The 19,464-nt window shown below is 37.4% G+C and overlaps 1 protein-coding gene across 1 annotated transcript in view; it reads right to left on the bottom strand.

Annotated features, from left to right (window-relative positions):
• The window catches only part of MYPN (myopalladin), a 51,464-nt gene that overhangs the window by 21,462 nt on the left and 10,538 nt on the right, over positions 1-19,464 (bottom strand). The window contains exons 2-11 of the mRNA XM_050898797.1: positions 18,623-18,798; positions 17,026-17,077; positions 14,735-14,882; positions 13,119-13,190; positions 12,763-12,904; positions 11,788-11,811; positions 9,622-9,738; positions 8,511-8,880; positions 5,840-6,427; positions 3,370-3,517 (exon numbers count right to left, since the gene is read on the bottom strand). Of these exons, the coding sequence (XP_050754754.1) occupies positions 3,370-3,517; positions 5,840-6,427; positions 8,511-8,880; positions 9,622-9,738; positions 11,788-11,811; positions 12,763-12,904; positions 13,119-13,190; positions 14,735-14,882; positions 17,026-17,077; positions 18,623-18,798 (1,837 nt within the window). The remainder of the gene's footprint in view (positions 1-3,369; positions 3,518-5,839; positions 6,428-8,510; positions 8,881-9,621; positions 9,739-11,787; positions 11,812-12,762; positions 12,905-13,118; positions 13,191-14,734; positions 14,883-17,025; positions 17,078-18,622; positions 18,799-19,464) is intronic.

Here is a 19,464-nt window from a genome sequence, read left to right as displayed (position 1 = left end):
ACTTACTGAGGTTGTAAGACTTGGATGCTTTGTCTCACAGGATTTCAACCTCAGTCTCCAAGAGGAGGCTCTGAGCTCCATGCTAATAAAACATTATGGGGGTGGAGATGAGTGGACAGGGAAGTTCTTTGTCCTTCTTGTCCTCTTTCACGTTGCAGAAATACTGAAACATCCACTACAGCAAGGGCAAGAATCCAGGTGTTTGTCCTAGTTCCTAGGCAGGAGAGTGATTCTTTTTTTTCTTTCTCTCTCTCAGTCTGTCTCTGTTTCTTTTCTCCAACACAAACTGGAAGAGAGGATTCTAGCAGCTTCCTCAAACAATCCTAACCATTAAGCTGAAATGGTCTCTGAAGTGTGCTGCTAAAGGAGGGCCTGTTCCACACTGCCTGAAAGTCTTAAGTTTTATTCATTGAGCTGGAGAAGGTGAGAGAAAGGCTCAGGTCTCCTGTTACAGGAGCTGTTCTGAAAAGTGGAATTTCCAGATTTTTATCCTGCTGATAAAGAGTGCTTAATTATTTGTGCAACCTGAGACAGCACCAACAGTACACGTACCCACTGGCAAGGAGTTAGGCTGTCCTTAACGGGAGTTAAGAGTTATGAATTCGACTGTCTTCAGGCCAAGGAAGAAACTGAGTTAAGTCTCCTATATCCTTGGATTTGTCCTAACCTCTTCCTGCAACTGCATAAAGCTAGTCCTCATTTAGCGTATCTTCTGTTTGAAAGAAATGAGCAAATCTGACTGAAGATGTTTGGTATAACTGAACCACATTTTTTTCAACACTCCTAATTGTGATGAAATTTCATCTGGCAATATAGCATACTACCAGCTGCATAAATGACAGGTATGTGGTTTTTTTCTGGTAGAAATGACAGCTTGTTACTGCATGTACTTGATCAAAGTTGCAGCTAGAATCTTAGCAAAATTATATTTGTATTTCTGTCAGCACTGCATGATTATCATAGCTGTAGAAGACCAGAGACTAATCTGTTCTGTCTCATGCAACATCAGCAAAATTACCAACTATGTTCTGATTCTGGATTTCTTTATTGTTGGTGATGAATGATGTACTGGATGAAACAGAAGGAGTACATCTGGATTATTAGATATCATGCTGAGTGCATAATGCTGACACTTAGGAAAATCTTGACTCGTTAAGCTAAACACTTTTCATATGGAAGTCAGTGATAGATAATAAATAGAGCACCAGGATGTAAATCACTCATGTTCGTTACTGCACTTTATATAGTAATATAAGACAATACCAGTACTTTAAGGCACAGACTTGTCATCTGCAGCTTTCATTCCGAATGATCCCTACATACTCTGCAGATATTGTAAATGGGACCAAATGCTGCTGTTGAAATATGGGATTACAATACAATTCACTAAATAAAAATATGCTATAGGACACATTTTATGAGAAGGAATTTTAAAAATAGTGTGTAGAAAATACAAGGAAGCCAACACTTTGATATTCTTATTGGATGCTGTACTCCATTTATTATGCAGTGATCTCTCACATAGAGGAGAGTTGCATTCGTATTTATGAGAAAGTGGATAAGAAGCCCTTCCCCACCATTATAATTATCAATTTAATGTAGATATGCTAGATATAGAATGAAAATGTCTCCTTTTTAATTCTGTGTTAGCTACAAGAGGAAAAAACAGGACAAAATCTATGGCTGTGAATCCAGCAGTCCAACATATTATTCTCACGATGTTGATTGCTCTATAAATGGCAAAGCATAGGAATTTTGGAAAATACTGTGCATCCTCTCATCTCTTCAAATAATCACTGCTTTCACTGAGGAGAAAACTCAGACTTGAATTTGCTGGAGTTAGTCTGAGCAGTGTTTTTTCTGGATGTGCAAGAATAAAATCAGAAGTGATTAAAGGTGGGAACTGAGGGGAAAATGAGGGAACTTTTATTGAACAATCCTAAAATTGTTTTCTAGTTCATTACCATTGGCATTCTAATTACCATAACAATTAAAGGAGCCCCAGCTTTGAAATTTTTCAGTGTTTGGGGGATTTGGGAATGAAGATTTTGGTTTGGTCTTGTACAGAATAGCAAATAAGTGTATAAATAACTTTTGCTGTCAGCAGATAACTTTGACGCTAGTAGTGATCATTGTTTCTAAAGGGGTTATCATGCAGTTAACTCGAAAGACTGATCGGTATTTCACAGTAGCGCTCTAAATAATTTGTCTTACTACCATAGCAAGTACAAATTGTAACACTTGTGATTCATCTGCAAAACATACCGCTTGCCAGTTGTTTTACTCAAAGTGCTTTGGCAGTGTGATCTGTCAGAAAGAAAGGTCAACAGCAAAATTAAAAAAACAGGGATTACACTGCAGTTGTCCACAGAGGGTAGTTTGCTCCAGAGACTCCATGGCTTTTTGCTTACCTTTGCATGTCCTCTGTCAGAAGGGCTAACAGGCGTTGTGAAAAGTTCCCTTGTTGATGACAGATCAGGGTAAACCATTATTTGCTGCGTTAAGCCTGAGCTGGCGGGACAGCTACGGAGGGCTCCGTGGCCAAGGTGAGAGTAGCATAATCGCCTACAGACAGAACAGCTATCTAGCAGTCCTTAGTGTGTCCTAATGTTATTCAAGGGTGGTTGAACCTGATTTACAGTGATTTCAACCTCAAAATATTATTTCATTTTTTATTTCTTCTTACATTTCATAGACACTGCCCAGATCCAGAGAATTTATTGATTCCAGTTAAGAATGAACTGATATTTAGTTCCTTGAACTTTGTAAAAGTCTTGTTATTTTGCTGAACTCTAATAATGCTAGGCCTAAAGTTCAGTGAATGCCAGTAATAGCTACCAAAAACTTCGTTAAGTTCCTAACAAGTCCCTGTCAATTCATGTAAGTCGGGAGATTTGGAAAAATAGGTTTAATACTAAAAATTAAATACCACATTTTAGTTCAACCAAAGTAAAAACAGAAACCTTTTCTTAAACAGTTTGATTACTCCTTAATTTGTGTTAAAAATATACAGTGTATGAATGTGTACGTGTGCAATGAGTTGAGCAACTTGTAAAGTGAAGAAAATGAAATCCAATGTACAGAAGCTTCCATGAAAAGAAAAAAGTTTTACATTCCTACCAGTCTCTAATAGAGATGATCAGAAATTAAAAATGCTACTCAGTCACAAAGTAAACCCTCTACAGCTGCATCCTCTCATACTTCCTATTTAAAGCTCCAGTTTGCTATTCCAAACCAGTACCTACCACAAACGCTCACTCTGCAAAGTAGCGTAGCAGCTCAACCACACAAACACCTTCTGTTCCACAAGTCATAATACATGTCTTGTTCATGAGTGAAATTTGTTTTAATAACACTCGATTTTCTTACCTGCTGACTACTTTGTTGATTAACGTCCTCTCTGAAATGCAGTTTTCTTTCCAGGTCCTTTACAAGGGCAGCTTTATTTTCCCGAATAGAATCATCTGTTGCTAACTGCAGAGGCTTCAGATTTTTCTTTGTTAATCCCTGGGTCGGGCTATTAAAAGAAAATTCTGATACTAACATGCAGCAACCAGTATTTTTTTTTTTTTTTGTCACCTGTGTGATATGATATGTTACACTTCAGTTTTCTGGAGGAACCTATTAATTATTTATTTAGAAGCCAAAGCACAATATGAGATTTGATTTTTTTGGTGCTATTTTAATGGTGCATCCCGTTCCCATGCCAGTAGGAATTAAGGACACACATTGTAAAGAGAATAAGCATTATAATACTATAATAAGCATCTAAGTTCCATTTATATTTATCCTGGAATAATGATGTCACAATGAATGCTAAAGAAATGTGTATAGGTGTTACCATAGGTATACAATCTGTACATTTTACTGTATCGGGCAATAATGTAAAAGTTAATACAGTTTTTCATTGATCTTTATCTCAGATCTTCATTAATCGTTTACTCGTTCCATGAACTTTTACTTCTTTTATTTCTCTCACCCTTTTATGACACCTAACATCACCAGTTCTTTTTATTTTTATTTTATAGATGTAGTCTGTTTTATTTTAGTAAAGTTTGAAAATAGTTAAATTCTTAAATAAGACTGTCGGGAGACTCTGAGAGTGCACTGCCGAAGCACAGCAGCAGCACACTACTAGCTTACCAGGAGCTGGGATCTTAATAACAGGGGGTCTAGGTAAAAGGCATAACTGATGACTGCTGTGCAAGTTATCTTCCTTTTGTTGTTCTACAGACATGGTGATCTCTCACTGCTTTTGTAACCAGAATTATTATAATTGATAATGCCAAAAAAGGAAGCTGAAACTTCAATAGATATGGACAGATTAGCACAGATATTGTTCAGGTTCCTTCCTGATCTTTTGTGCCCTCACTTTGACTCTCTCCCATGTAGAGATCTAGATTTGAATCTCAGCACGATGAGCTCTAGTTATGTGGGAATTCAGCTCTGGGCTGGGACCCAGGAAAGGTGAAATGAAGAAAACAATATTTAACTACTCTACCTGGTAGGCATATTGTAAGGATTTATTTGGTAATGCCTGCACAGCAGTTAGAAAAAGTAAAGCACTCTGCAAGGGTTAAGTGTCATTAATGCAAAGAGAGTAGTACGTGAGCACTGTGCACCAGCTCTGAAGGGGAGGAAGGGGAGTGAATGAGTAGTTGCAGTTGATTTTTTGCTTGCTGTTGCGATGTTGTGAAAGCAGGCCGAAGGCTTGAGTTGGGTATAGTTAAAACCTTCACTGTGAACCTTATAACTTGATTACGTATGCCTGCCCATGATGCCAGGGCCGTGAAGGCCTCCAGGCGTGTGCCACAGGGTGATGGCGATTATGTGGCTGTGCTGGGCAACTAGGAAGTCTGTGAGTAGGAGCACAATAATGGTTTGAAGGCAGGATTTCTTGGCACACAGGGTGATGAATGTTATGTATACAGGGACACTTTTTTCTGTTATAATTACAGATTGGTTGATGTAGTATCAGCAGGATAATTAGGAGATTGTGACTTACTGATGGCTATCACTACCTTGAAGTATACCATTGGTAAAAGGGGGAAATATTCCTTACTTTGTGCAGAATTTGGAGTTCTATGAATAAAAAGTTGTATCAATCTACTGGTGCTAGCTGTGCTAACACAGGGTTCACATAGTCCACAAAAGGGATATTAATTTCAACTCTACTAGTAAAGAAGGAGCTCTTAAGGCCACAACCTTTCCAGTACATCGTCATCCTTATTTGCTGGTAGCCATTTTGTCACAGAAATCATGCTGGCTGTCAGTTAAAATATTTATGTGCAAACCGTTAACTCTCCTGAGATTTTCTGGGGAACTTTAAATGTAGAAAGTATTGCAACCAGAAAAATACCTTTACGTAAGTTATTTCTTAGATTTACCTGGACTAAGAAATAGCTTACGTTATGAGGTACCTTTTAAAACTTTACTCGTTGCTTACAATAGGTAAGAATGTTTTTATAACTCATATAGGTAAATGGTCTTAGAGTGACTTATCCTGCAAGCTCATGAAATCTCTTTTCTCCCACTAGTACAGTCTTATGAATCTCTGAGCCCCCAAATTCTTGTATATATCTGTTTATAAACTCACATTTCTCTGTCTTGAATTTATCTTACCCTTGATGTATCTTATTATAGAAGCTACTATCCCTTCCTTTCTTAACTGTATGTAAAGGTTAGATGACCAGAATATATAAATAACTTGCTTTTCTATTTTATGAATGACTTGCATTTCAGTAAACTCCACACTGAACCCTTGAACAGAAATACATCTTAGTTTCCTTTATGAGTATTTCTTGTCCCTGCTTCTGCACATATGGTTTATGCTACTTACGTGGCTGGTGTACTTCTGGGCAGTCCCATAGCATTGGTTGATGGCACAGTAGGGAGTGAAGGAAGAACAGCACTAAGGAAAGCTACTGGATTCTGAATCCGGCCAGTTGGGGAGATAGGAGCAGGAGTCACACTCTGCGGCTGAAACTGTTTTGCACTAGATGTAGAAAGTGTTAATGGAGGCACCATGGATTCTTTAGGGCTTGGTAGAGACTGTTCACTTTTGCTTGTAAACCCTCCTGAAGACCTTGATTGGGTAGGTGGAGGATTTCCTGTGAAATTTTCCTTGTTATTTGTTCTTTGAGTTCCTTGAGGGATGTTGCTGAATGTTGTAACTGAGGAGCTAGAAGAGGAGCCGGTAGGCAGTGTGGTTTGTGATGGTAGGAACTGCTTGGGTCGGGCATAGCTGAATGCTTGTGAAGCAGAGGCTTTGCTTTGCTTGTACATAGTTGAGGTGGACTGTTGATGGAGTGAAGTAGCAGAATTCGATAAAGCTGTGTTGAATGACAACTCTCTTGTAGATGTCTGATGCACCTGCTGTTGTTCAAGCAAGACCTGGTTGTGGAGCTGTTTTAACTGGGTCTGATCACTGCATATAAAACAAAGATGAGCAGAATTGGTCATGAGCCCTGAATGTGCTGGCTGACTACATTTCCATATGTGAATTGTGAGAGAAAAATTCTATGTCCTGTGATACAGTAAGAGGTAGGGGAAACTGCTACGTGACATATTCTCTAACATTATGAGAAGAGCATAATATTAGTTTGCTACTAAAATAAACTTTTCATTCCTCTCCCCTTCTTTGCCAGAGGCACAGAAGCTTTTTGTCTGAAAATTATTTGACTGAAGATGATTCTTGCATTTTAACACATGAAATACAAATCTTACTTGAAGATATTTAAGGGACAGCATTGTCAAATTCTGCTCTGTGTCACCTTAGTACCTCTCTGCTTGTGTAACTAAGAGTAGGATTTGGTTTATCAGATTTTAAGTGAGCGTTTGTAAGCCAGATGGCAGTTACTTAGCTCCTATTAAAGTGGGTTCTGAAACCAGCATTTTGGCTAATAAGGCTTTGTAATAATCCACCAAAGGAGATATTACCAATGTAGTTTAGGTGATGTTGACATTCGGTGACAGGCAGGAGTGCATAAGTCAGAGAGGACTTGCATTCATGCAGTTGTTGTTTCCTAGATGCTATCTACGATATATGTCTTCAGGGCTTTTTTGCTTTGCAATTAAGGAAAATTATTTTGCCTTGTCAAGTGGTTTATTTAGTTATTATGTATATGGAAATACAGCATATGGAAAGCAGGCTAACTTTTCCCCTTGCACAAACAAAAAGGACATAAAAGATATGGAAAATGATCATGTAATAAATTGTCAAGTATTAAATAACTATTGTTAAAAAGTGAAAAATGTAGAAGTAGAGACCAACCACAACTGGTACTGACAAACCAAATACATGAAGTCAACAGAACTTCTTTTTATTCAAAAGAATTGTTGTTTCTATAATGTACTAAACAAAAATCACATTAAAGGTAGATAAAGATAGCAATTTCAAGCTTTCAAAAAGTAGAATGTTAGAGAGTTAGAAGTTGTGCAGTCCTGATTTTGTGTCCATATATACATCTGCATAATAATGCACTCCTTTGTTACAGTTTTTGGGGGGGCTGTTGAGAGAAATTCTGCTTTGTGCAAGCATTGGGCAACTTAAATACTGCTTCTGCTCCCCCCTTAAACACACTATAGCTCTGAAGTAAATAGGGCTGTGAATACGGGCTTAACAAATTAAAAAACACTGCTCCAAGTTCTTCCTCTGCTATATGGTATGTAAGTTCTGTCTTCTCACTTGTAATGTTTATGCTATGAAATGACATCCCTGCTTAAGAGTACCAATGAATTACTTTATAAAGTAATTCCTAAGCCTTTAGTTAAAGCTTCTGCCTATTTAAGAAATGAAATTAAGGACTCTGCATGCTTTTTGTTAAACTAGATTTGGGAGGTTTCAAAAATGCTGAAAAGATATTTCTTAATTAACTGCAGTGTGAATTCCATAAATTGTCCTCTAAGAAAACTACACTACTTCTTAAAATTTCTCCTTGAGCTCACAGTGCACTAATCATTCAGGTGCTTTTTAGTTCAAGTGGTTTCACATTATCAAACATTTCCAGGTATTTTATCTGTTTTAGGAGGAGATTATGTTTGTGAGACATAAAAGTCATGCGGCATAGCCTTTGGGACTAAGGTTGCTAGCTAGTTGCTAGCCCATCCTATGTATAAGACTGAATATGTCTGTTTTGGGCAAAATTGCATACTCAGAATTGAGTCAGATATATTTGAAGAACCTGCTTTTATTTTGCCTGCATAAAAGCAATGTTGTTCACCTTTTGTTTGCAGCAGAAAATGTTGTGGAATTAAATAAAATTTCAAAGGGAAAACATTTTCCTTTTAAAATTGGAGAACACTTTTCCCAAGAGGGATATACAGAAAAAAATATCTAGCTCTGTAGAATATGTTTTCTAAGAGTATGGTTAATTAGGCCAGTGCCACGTGATACTGACTGTCTTTTTGTTCTGCGTTTGAGTTTTTTGGTCTAGTGCAATAGTGTCCTGGGCTATGAATACTAAATAATATCAGTGATGCTCCTGAGACTTAGAATGCCTTTTACTTACAGCTTTGGTTTAGCCAGTACTGGGGGGGGTTCCTTGGATGGTGATGTTGGCTCTGGTATTTTCATTGGCTGTCCAGTTATCCTCTCTTGGAAATAGTTGGGTCTGATTTGGTTTGTAGCGCCAGGTCCATCCTCTGGTGATGATTCACTTCCTTTGTCATCTTCAGGCAGCTTGAAGTGCACACGGAGACCTATCTTGGAGCTCGATCTGGGTTCATTGTGGTTCACAAGAACACCTTCAAGTTTAGGTTTGGGGGTTTGATTTACTACATGATGGGAAGGAGTACGTGTGGGAGGTTGACGTTCAGCAGCAGTTAAGTTGATTGAGCTCATTGTGTGAAGGGTAGCAGCATTGCTACTGTCTTCAGGTGCTGAAATAGCAAATATCAAACTTTTGGTGATACGTAAATACCATAAATTATAGTGAAATGAAATCACAAAAGTTACAGTTGGAAAAACTCACTCTGATGTCCTTCCAGCTGTTGGACTGAGTTGTTTGTCCTCATTTGTTTAACAACAAATTCCTTTAACAAAGGAATATTGTAAAGGCGGGGGAAAAAGAGACGCAGTTCTAGTTTGGAAGATCCAGCAGTGATCTTCAGCCGTGTCCCCCGTGAATTCCACTAGCATCTTTGAAATACAAACTTTCTTTTCAGAGAATTCTCTAAGTTTTTAGTTATGAAGAACACTGCCAGAACTTGAGATGAATTGGAGTCAACAGTGCACTATGCTTCTACGTACTGTACTTTGCTCACCTAACTGCTTAGTGCCTTGGCAGCATAAATTGTGTAGGCAGTATGAAAGAACCTGTTCTGAGTTTTCCTCCTTTGGGCTCTGCACCAAAGGGTTACTGAAACAGCAAACTAGACAGTCCATAGAGATTCCAAAAATGGTTATTGCCCAAATCTTGAGGTCAACAGGAGTTGTGTTTTGGGAAGGGCTGTGTGGGATTCATTCCCTAATGTTCCTTGTTCTGCACATTTCTAATTGGGGAAGGACACTTTGAAAAGACATGGCAATCTGCATGTTCAGTAAGCAGCCTGGACTGCACAGTGCAGCAGCCTGCTCTGCTGGTATTTACTAGCAAGCAAAGGACTAAAAAAACCTCTTACCTTTGACAGTTAGATGAGCTATACTAGATACTGTGCCATATTTATTGCTTGCAGTACAGGTGAAACTGCCAGAATCTTCTGAAAATACTTCAGCAATAACGAGAGTACAAATTTCCTCTGCAAAGCATCAGAGCAGTATTATTACTTGAAGTGAGCATGCATTGAACAAACATACAAAGCCTTGACTACCCTCGGGGACATTTCCTTAAGGTTTTCCACCTTGCTCAGTTTGATTTTAGTTTCATCAGTATTATCAATTTTGGCAGCCTTTGTGTGCAGCAGCTGTTATCAGCATTGTCTGCAGCAACTGGTACCCTCTGTGCTCGTGCTCCAGCATGCCCAACGAAAGTGAGGAACAGGTGTCAGCAGTGTTTGGAAAACATTAGAAAATGTTTTCCTAATCACATGAAGTACAGACTTTCTCTCTGAAGAACTTAAAATTTAATTTGGAGAAATATAGTGTGCTCTGTACTCACAGCTCACTAAAATATATGTATTTTTATCTCTTTGCAGATTGAAAGATTAGTTATAATTAACTGGGAACAATTCAAGTGGAATCACTCTGTAAGGTGAAGAATTACAAAACGCATACATATAGGCTGGCATTTTCCAAAAGTACCAGTGCAGATTTGCAGATAGAGGGGATTGTGCTAATTGTGCTTGTAGAAAGTTGCCTTTTCACTTCTTTGTGAAGACTAATGGGCACCAAAAATGTGCTAGCAAAATTGTACTAGCAAAAATTAAATTCCATCTTGAAAAGTCAGTCTGGGGTTATGACATTCCTGTCTGACCAGTATCTGACATGTCTGGGCAGCAGTACCAGCTACTAAATACCTATGGTGATGGGATTTTAAATCTTTCGTTTGGCCAGGTAGCTAGGATGGGGAGGGAGAGTAACATGTAAAGTATATTGAAATGTGGGCTGATAGCATTTCTTCAACTAGTCAGTGACTATTTTGCCACCATTTTGCAAGAGACTTTCCTAAAACCCTACAGGATTAATATTTTATGAATATCTTTGTAGAAGACCATACCACACTTAAACTTGATTGTTTCATGTCATCACTTAGGAAAATCTAGTAGCAACAAAGAGATTATTTGCTAACAACTATAGGAGAATAATAGTTTATTATAGTACTAGGATTATAGAACTAGTTTAAGGCATTATAGTATCTAGTTTATAGTACTTGGATTTGCCAACCACTGCATGCATGGAAATCCAGATTCCTTCTGAATGAGCAGCAGGTGATGAGGCAGTGACAACTGCACCCAGCTGATTACCCTCTAAAAACTGCTTCACATTACTCAGCAGTGATGCCACTGGACAGTAAAGGAACAGCATTGGTGGGTTCTGGTAGAAGCTCCTTTTATTCATTCCTAAGTCTCAGTGAGAGACATTGCAGAGAGAGGGAGTCTCTTTCAAGACACGTTTTGGGGTAAAAAACTTTTAATAGGGCAAGGAGAAGAGTTACAGAAGTTTATATTCCATAAGAATTAGTACTCCTTTGGTAATTTTCTGTCTTAAGAGGGGCAGCTTTATATTTTTAGTAGTGAAAAGCATAATGGGGAGAGTGATTGTCTCATGGAGCAGTAATCAAAATCTATAAGGCTCCTTTGCTCAAATCATTCAGAGTAGCTTACATTCTGCTCTGACCCTTGAAATTAGCAAATCCAGCCACTCTTATAGGATTTGCTGATATCAGGGGTGGAACACCTGATGTGATACTCTCATATTACGCTGGTAGGGAGCAAAGGGAATGGCTGACATGGCTAAACATCTGATGCAATGTTTCCTAACTGGTAAACTAGATAAAAATAGCTCAGTCCTACATCATCTGGTGTACTTCTGAACCTCAGCTGTACAAGGGACCCTCATACATTAATTTTGTTAATCTTTAGCTCATAAGGTGATATAACATTTAGGTCCAAAGTTAGAACTGGGTCAAAGTAGAATGGAAACATTATTTTCTTCAAAAGTGATAGTAATAATTCAAATTATATGTTTATGGAACAGTCTACAGTGAAATGCATCTCACTAGCAGCTATAGAACATGGGGAAACGAAGAAATTATGTTAAATTATGGAGTTTAAATAATTAATATTTTGTGAGGTTAAATCACCACATTTGTATAATCAAAAAAGTATGAGCCTTTTGATGATCCTCACCTGGTTCAGCCATAGATCGTGGTTCTAAAGGGAAGAAGAGCAGAATTAGTAGATTGAATATACTTACTTTTGCCAATAATTTTTTTTTTTCTTAAGCACTAAATATGAAGCTTGATCTTCTCAATATGACAGAATACTCCTTTTGATCCAATTTTCTGTTTAAGGGGTGGTGGAGACAGCCAGGCCTTGTACTCAGTGGTATGTCAAACCCACTGAACAATATGAACACTTATGAACACTTTTGAGAACTTATGAAAAGGAAATGAATTCTGCGAGAAGTAATTTTTTGCAATCTTAGTACTACTTTATTGTGTCTTGAAGACATTTCTGAAACTATTACACACATGAAATCAAGTTATGATAAAACATTGTTTCATTTAGGTTTGATTTAGTGTGGTGTTTAAGGAATTTCTGTTGAGTTTTAGCAATTTTAGCATTCCAGTGACTTATGAGAAAACTGCAGATGTTTCGACTGCATTTGAAAATTAAAGTAGAAGTATATGTTTACAACCTATCATGTGTCATGTGCACACACATGTATGTGTAAGCGTGCTAACGTGTACATCAGGTTACTTTTGTGGATAAATAAGCAATCCACTGCCCATAAGCACTATTATAATAGCACTTAACTAAAAGATGAGGGATTTACGGGCAATGGAACTCTACATAAATGGTGCAAACCCAAAAACAAGCAGCAGAAATACGGCTGAATTAGAAAAGGACATTGAAGTGGCAAAGGGATCAAAGCAGAAGGCAGAACAATTCAGTAGTTTGGGGTATCTCAGACAAATACCACCTGTGAGTATGCTGTTCAATTCATCCACAGTTTTGGCTTCTGGAACCCAGATTTATTGCCATAAATATAGCTTATATAGTTCTTACCATTGTAATAAGAAATTCAAAGTGTTGCTATGTTAGCAATTTTGTGCTTGCCTATATTTTATTAGACACAATATTTCCACACAAGAAACATACTTTTCTGTAATATCCTAAAATCTGGAGAATCTTCTATCAGTGTTCCTTCTCTATACCATTCAACCTTTGGCGAAGGAGCTCCTTTCACCCGACATTCAAAGACGACAAGCTGCCCCTCAGAAGCTGAAATATCCTGTAACATCTAATAGAGAAAATGAATAGACAGTCAGTAAATGTCTTATTGGTCTGGAAGTAATACTGATTTCAGTAAGATTTCATAAAGCCACTTAAATCCTTGAATGGCTTAAGAAATGCATAATTCCTTTTTTTATCTTTGATAGCTAGAAAATTTTAATTATCTCTCCATACAATTAATTGACCTCTTTAGTTTTCAAATATGTCATAGAACAAATTACCTTTGTAAATACAGGAGCAGCAATTATAGGTCTTCCATCCAGTCCTTGCAAATAGTTAGTGGGGCTTTGAGCCTGTAGATTTCAAAACATCACATTATGATGTTTAGGTATACAGAGGTTATTTTTCCATATACAGGAGAAACATGCTTTTGGAATGACACAAAAGAGATTTTGGTGGGTGAAGTCCAAAGCAAAATATTTAATGCAATGAATAAAAGTTGCTCTATTGTAAACAACTGCTGGTGATCTTCCTGGATGGGCTACTGCCTGAGTAACAAAAATGCTCTTATTGCCTTATTGAGTTAATCATGGCAAGGAAAACTTCACTGCAGTATATTATAACATCTTTCATTAATGCTTCCCTAAGGCAAATCTATGTAGGCTGCTTGGTGGTAGTCTCCTTTTAAAAATTCTTACTTACAAAATATTTATGGATGTTAATAAGGAAAAGTCAAGTCACGGGTGTGACTGCTACTGTAATTCTTCTCCTTTGCCAAAACCAAAAAATTTACAGAGGTGGAGTATCACCCTATTGATCCTACTCAGTGAAATCAGAATGAAATTATTCTCCTCCTGTAAAGCTTCCTTATATAACTTGATTAATAGAGTTTTTCATTTTAATGAAATAGAAGCTGCCCCAGAACAGCAGAATTAATGATTCAGTATCTCAGGAAACATAGCCAAATTTTATAGATGGTGTCTTATAAGCTAACAAGATTAAAAGTGGTAATTTTTGAGATAACCATCACTCTTGACTTAGGCAACCTCTGTCAAAATGGCAAAATGTCACAAAGGCTTACTTCTATTCTCTTTGTAGTCAAAGTAGATGTGCATTTCTTCACCTGTTCAGTATCTGTTTATTGGTTACCACCTAATTCTAGGCTGTAAACATTGAAAAGGCAGCGTAAAGCAAGTCTCTCATTAACTTTTCAGTTTTATTTTTAAGTAAATATGGCTCTTCTTTCCTATTAGGAAAGAATTCACAGTTACGAATATTCTGATAGTTTGCAACACAAAGGACTGGAAATGCACGCTAACATTAATTAGAAACTCTTTGATATGGATATTAAAATGTTATGTGGTAAATAAGCATATCTACATAGAAAGTAAACATAGTAGTGAAACAATTTAGCTTAAAATAAGTTTCATTGAAAGAAAATTATTTCAAGTGAGTTCTGTAGAGAGGGAGAGGAAAAAGTTATAGGCTGCCGCTATTGAAAGTGAATGAGTCAGTCTGAAATGTGAAGAGGCCAGTGAGTTGACTTACACATCCAAGTGCCCTTCACGGCATGCAGTCTCTGACCTGCTGGAGTGCACACAGATTCCCGCCGCTGGCCGAGCTAGCGGCAGCTGCTCCTTCTGCTCACTGCCGCAGAGATGCCTGTAACCTGGGGATGAAAGGTTCCCTTCCCTTTGCCAGGTGCTAAAGGTTAGCAAGTAAGCAGGACATCTCTTCTGTGTATGCAACTACTGTATGGCTGTAAGGTTCAAAGCTGAAGTTCAACAGCAAAGCAAAAACTAGAAAATTTGGGGGTTCTGAGTCACAAACTGTAGAAGAAACACCTTTTTAAGAGTTTGCTTTTGGTCCTTGAAATTCACCGTATTGTCTCCCCTACCTGATTAACTGGTGTTGACACAGGCTGGACTGGTACAGACACAGGCTGAACCATGGCAGGTGGTGCCTTGGAGGTTTCTTGATGCTTGGTTGCAGTTCTAACAGCAGGAGATGCTGCATTCAAGGAGGTGTCAGCTGGCTTTGGTTTGCTGTGAAATATTAACCAAAAACAAGTTCTCTAACTGGAAGCTAGAGCTATGTGTGTGTCCCTTAGTTATGTCTGTCCCAGTTACATGTCAACCCCAGCCTCACTTCTGGGATTGAATTCCAGTTGATCTAAACTGATACGTACTCCTAGGTAAACTGCATTTTGTAAGAATCAGGCTGCATATCTTGCCACTCTAATCTCTCATACTTAGTTCAGTTACACCAAATGTAATAAATGGCCTGAATTAACCCAATTGTGGCTTGAAAGCTGCTGTTAACCAGCTCTGAGCAGCATGAGAGTGTGATGCTAGTTTCTCAGAGGACAGTGCTAGTTTCTCTTACACTGCTTCCTGAGCTTCTATGGAGATTTGGGCCTGTAAGGTAATGAAAATACCATGGTCTGCTTGCATACAGATTCAATAATTTACTGCTGAAAAATAAAAAGAGGTATGCCTTCTGACTAACATATCATCCAATTTTGGTAGTGTACAGGTTGGCACCTCTTCACTTCTTCTAGGTTGTTTCTATATGGAAGTAAAAGAGTTGACCCTATTTATTTGTATTGCTAAGTAAGATAATGCAGACAATGAAGAGATGGTCTTTTTATTCAGTTTGAGGTATGCACTGGCTGCTCTGGAATGTACCGCAGGTCCCCCCAGGAAAGCCAGCCTTCAAACCAGAGGAAGCCTTACTGAGAGTGAGCATACAGTTGTTGTGATCACTGATTTCTCTTTTGAAATTGTGAACTTCTTTTTGCACCTGTTCTCATATTAATTCCCTTTAGTTACAGGTGTTCAGATTCATGTGACGACGGCTGGAAGCTAAGCAAAAATAAAGACACTCTGATTATGCCCAAACCTGATCTTTCATAATTCTATCATTTGAGGACATCCCGCTACAATGTCAGAGCAGCATCCTTTTTTTTCTAAGAAATACAGAATGCAATACATTACTTCACAATTTAATGAGGTAAGCAACTTAGAAATGCCATCAAGTGATCAGGTACATGGTCAACACTACATGAACACCTAATGAGATGAATAAGAAAAAATGTTATGCCTGAGACATTTGGAGAAGTCTGAGCTAGAACTATGAAAAACTTAGCAATTCATCCCAAAACCTTTGAGATCTTCTTGATCTTAAGTTTTATGTTAAACCCTTACATTTATCAAAGTCCATAAACCAATCCATGTTCTGACTTTGAAGTAAAAATCACCTAAGACAGGATTTGCTGTCAGCCTGAGGTCTTCAGTCAAACACACTGTTGTATTTTGTATTTGCATTTTAAAAGAAAATGACGTTTGTAATGAGTATAACCCTCCTTAATAAATAACGGAAGAAACCCAGGCTGCATAAGTCTATCTGATTAAAATTTCCTTTTTATAAAGCACTGGATGCTTTTGGGGTTGAATTAATGCATACAAAAGAGTTCAAAATAAAAGATGGATTATTTTAGTTTTCAACCAGTCTGACTCCCTTTCCAGTTAATAGAAAGGCTTTGATTCTGAAAGATTATAGATGTTAACAGCATTGGATCAGGTTCTAAATGCACAGGGACTGGATTTCTATTTAGGAAAAATAAAATTATTTCCCAGGTTTTCAATTACATCTGACACCTTTTCTTTCTTTTTATCATTAAGTCATCTTTTATACCCATCATTTCAGTTTACTCTAGTTCATATCTATTAATTTCCTTATCTTAAATCTAAATAATCCATGTATAGCCATCTTCTGCCAAAAACTTCATGACATACCATATTTTCCTGTGAGAAATTTTACTACACTGTTTTTCCAAGTCAGACGCTTAGATCGGCATTTAAGTTGGGTCTAGTCAAATGGCATCTGTTTTAGTAAATTGATTTTAGTAGTTTAATCTTTACGGTAACATACTTATGTTTATGTTTAAAGGTTCAATTTTTAAGCTAAAGTTGAAGACACACAAGCAAATGTGTATTTGTTCCATACTATTTGTAAAGCAGACAAACGAACACACAAACAAAACCCAACCCAAACAGTCCAAACAAATCCCAAACAAAAGCCTGATGTGTTGGAAGTTGCAAAATATTAATGGAAACTGAAATGTCTACACTTGTGGGTTTTTTTAACTGTAAGAAATACGGAAGGTATAATTGATTTTAAACTTACCGATCCATTTCGTCGTTGATGATTTCACCTTCAGAGTCAGAAGAAGAGACTCCTATGAAAAAGAAAAAAAAAAATCACTTATCAGAGGGGTTTTTGGAGAAGTTTATCTATGAATGATACAACCTTTATTCAGATTTCCTCTAGAGCATTCTAAGGATATATGTTATAAAGCTATGCCAAAACAAAAGATCATACTGCAGTGGAAATGAACCAACGTTGCATACTGTGTAAGATGCAAAACTGCTGTTGACATAAGGCAGATTTGGGATGAGGCGTGACTGAAATGAGGAAAACAGCATCCAAGAGTGAATGTATACCTGGGTCTTCCTCAGGTTCTCTTTAAAATGCCACTGGTATGATTTAGTCTGTAATTGCTGTTGTGAATCAAGTAAGAGCTTTTTTTTCCTCAGACACCTGATACTACCAGTTTAAAAAAAACAAAAAGGGGGGAAAAAAGAGAGAGACCTGGAATCATAGCTATTATTCTTAAACTAGCGCCTTGTAGCACACTTTGCAGAAGATACTAGCTCAGTTTACTAACAGCTGTCTTGCTGAGACATTTTACACTTCTGATTCAGCCTTCACTGCGTTTGGAATCTGCATTTTCTCTGCAGTTCCTGCCAGTGAGCATCTCCATCAGCCACGGCTTCCATCCAACATCCACTGAGTTAGGTAAAAGCAGGCCTTGGCCCCTGTCTCGAGAACTGCTAAATCCCTGCCAAGCACAGACATCTCCCATTAATGTCAGGGGCAGTGCAGATACTAAAAAAGGATTCGTCCTTTCGCTGTCAGATTAGAGACGTGAAAGAAGAATAACAGTAGAGCAAAATTAACCTTGTATCAAGTAGGGTAGATGCTTTAATTTATGAATGGTCCCACTGTTGTCAGTGATGGTACTCATAGTGTATTTCTCTGCCTGAGAAATGGAAAAAAGACAAAAGGAAAAAAAAGACTCTATGTGTTTATTTTAAAAAATTGCAATCTAAAACCTTACCCAAAAACGTGTTAAAAAGAAATATAATAAATAGACCTCTCTTAAGCCAAGGAGGATGTATTAAAAAGCATAAGGAGAAAGAAGAGAGACCTAAATCTGCAGAGACAGACTCTGTTTTATTTACAGCATCTATTTTGCAAGTAAAATATCAAATTGCTGGCATATTTATTTTGGTTACAAGGTCCCAATAATGGGTTAGGATGGAGCTATCCTATATTCAGTCTGTAATAATGACTGTAGGGAAAAGGGATTAATATGAATTAGACACAAAGTTTAGGTTCTTATCTTTCTGTAGAGTACCACAGACAAAAAATATAAGGTGGCATCAGAATCTGAATATTTCTAGACTTCCATCTTGCAGTGAGATATATAAAATCTCTGGGAAGCAACACAATAAAATTATATGGGAAGGGCAGTCACTTGTCTGAAGGGTATTTTACAGAGAAACAATAAATATGTTAATAATGATGAAAAGCATTGACTCCCTGCTATGTGCTTTTTGTGACAAATCTATTACACAGTTAACATACAAAATACATAATTGTATCTTAATCCTGTATGACTAATTTCAACAACCAATTTCCGCAACAATTCTAACATTACCTTCTATGTAAATCTCTGCAGAAGTGGAGTCTGTTCCATAGATGTTTGAAGCAAAGCATGAATAACGTCCTGTATCCTCCTCAAAAGCTTCAACAATAACCAATGAGTGTTGATCACCTGTCTGGATGATTTGAATGTCTGGTGAGTTTTCAAGCTCCTTCCCTTCACAGTACCACCTGCAAGGCAAAAAATATTGTTTATCAATGCAAACAACTTGACAACTAGAATGACAATGTTCAAAGTCTTTCTGATGATAAAATGGGTGGGTTTTAGCTGGAAGATTCTGACAGAGTACTGCAGGCAAGTGTTGAATCAACAGTCATAGGAATAAAATATTTATGATTTTCATAATACTCAATTACAGCAAATAATAGAGCTCCTGTCTTCGCAGTATTTAAACATACTGACAAACTAGTTTATGTAAGTGACTCTAGCACATATTTTTCTTGATATACAGATTTCAGTAGTAGATTAGAAGAGCTCTGAATTTGGAACGTTATCAGTCCAGCTCTGAATTTCTCTTGAGGTACATTCAGACCTGTGTTGTGGCTTAAAGCGTAGCAAAAAAAATAATACCCTAATAAACAAATTTCCCTGAAACTTGTGATTCTAAAGTTCATGTTGATTCAGAATGTGACTGAAATTTACTATAATGTTACTCTTTGTCATATATTTAAGACAATCTGCTTTTATAAAAGATAGCATAAGTGTATCACAAGGAAAGAGAAGTGATCTGTTATAGAGGCACTTCTTTAGAGGGACATGGCCAGTGAGACAGCTGGAGACCTTGAATTCTTTTCTGCATCATATTGCTGTGTTTCTCTTTTAAACCCAGCTACACA

Source organism: Gymnogyps californianus, chromosome 6 (assembly GCF_018139145.2).
Source record: "Gymnogyps californianus isolate 813 chromosome 6, ASM1813914v2, whole genome shotgun sequence".
Classification (NCBI taxonomy): Eukaryota; Metazoa; Chordata; class Aves; order Accipitriformes; family Cathartidae; genus Gymnogyps; species Gymnogyps californianus.
Note: the sequence above shows the minus strand (reverse complement) of the source record. Positions and strands in the feature narration are given on the sequence as shown.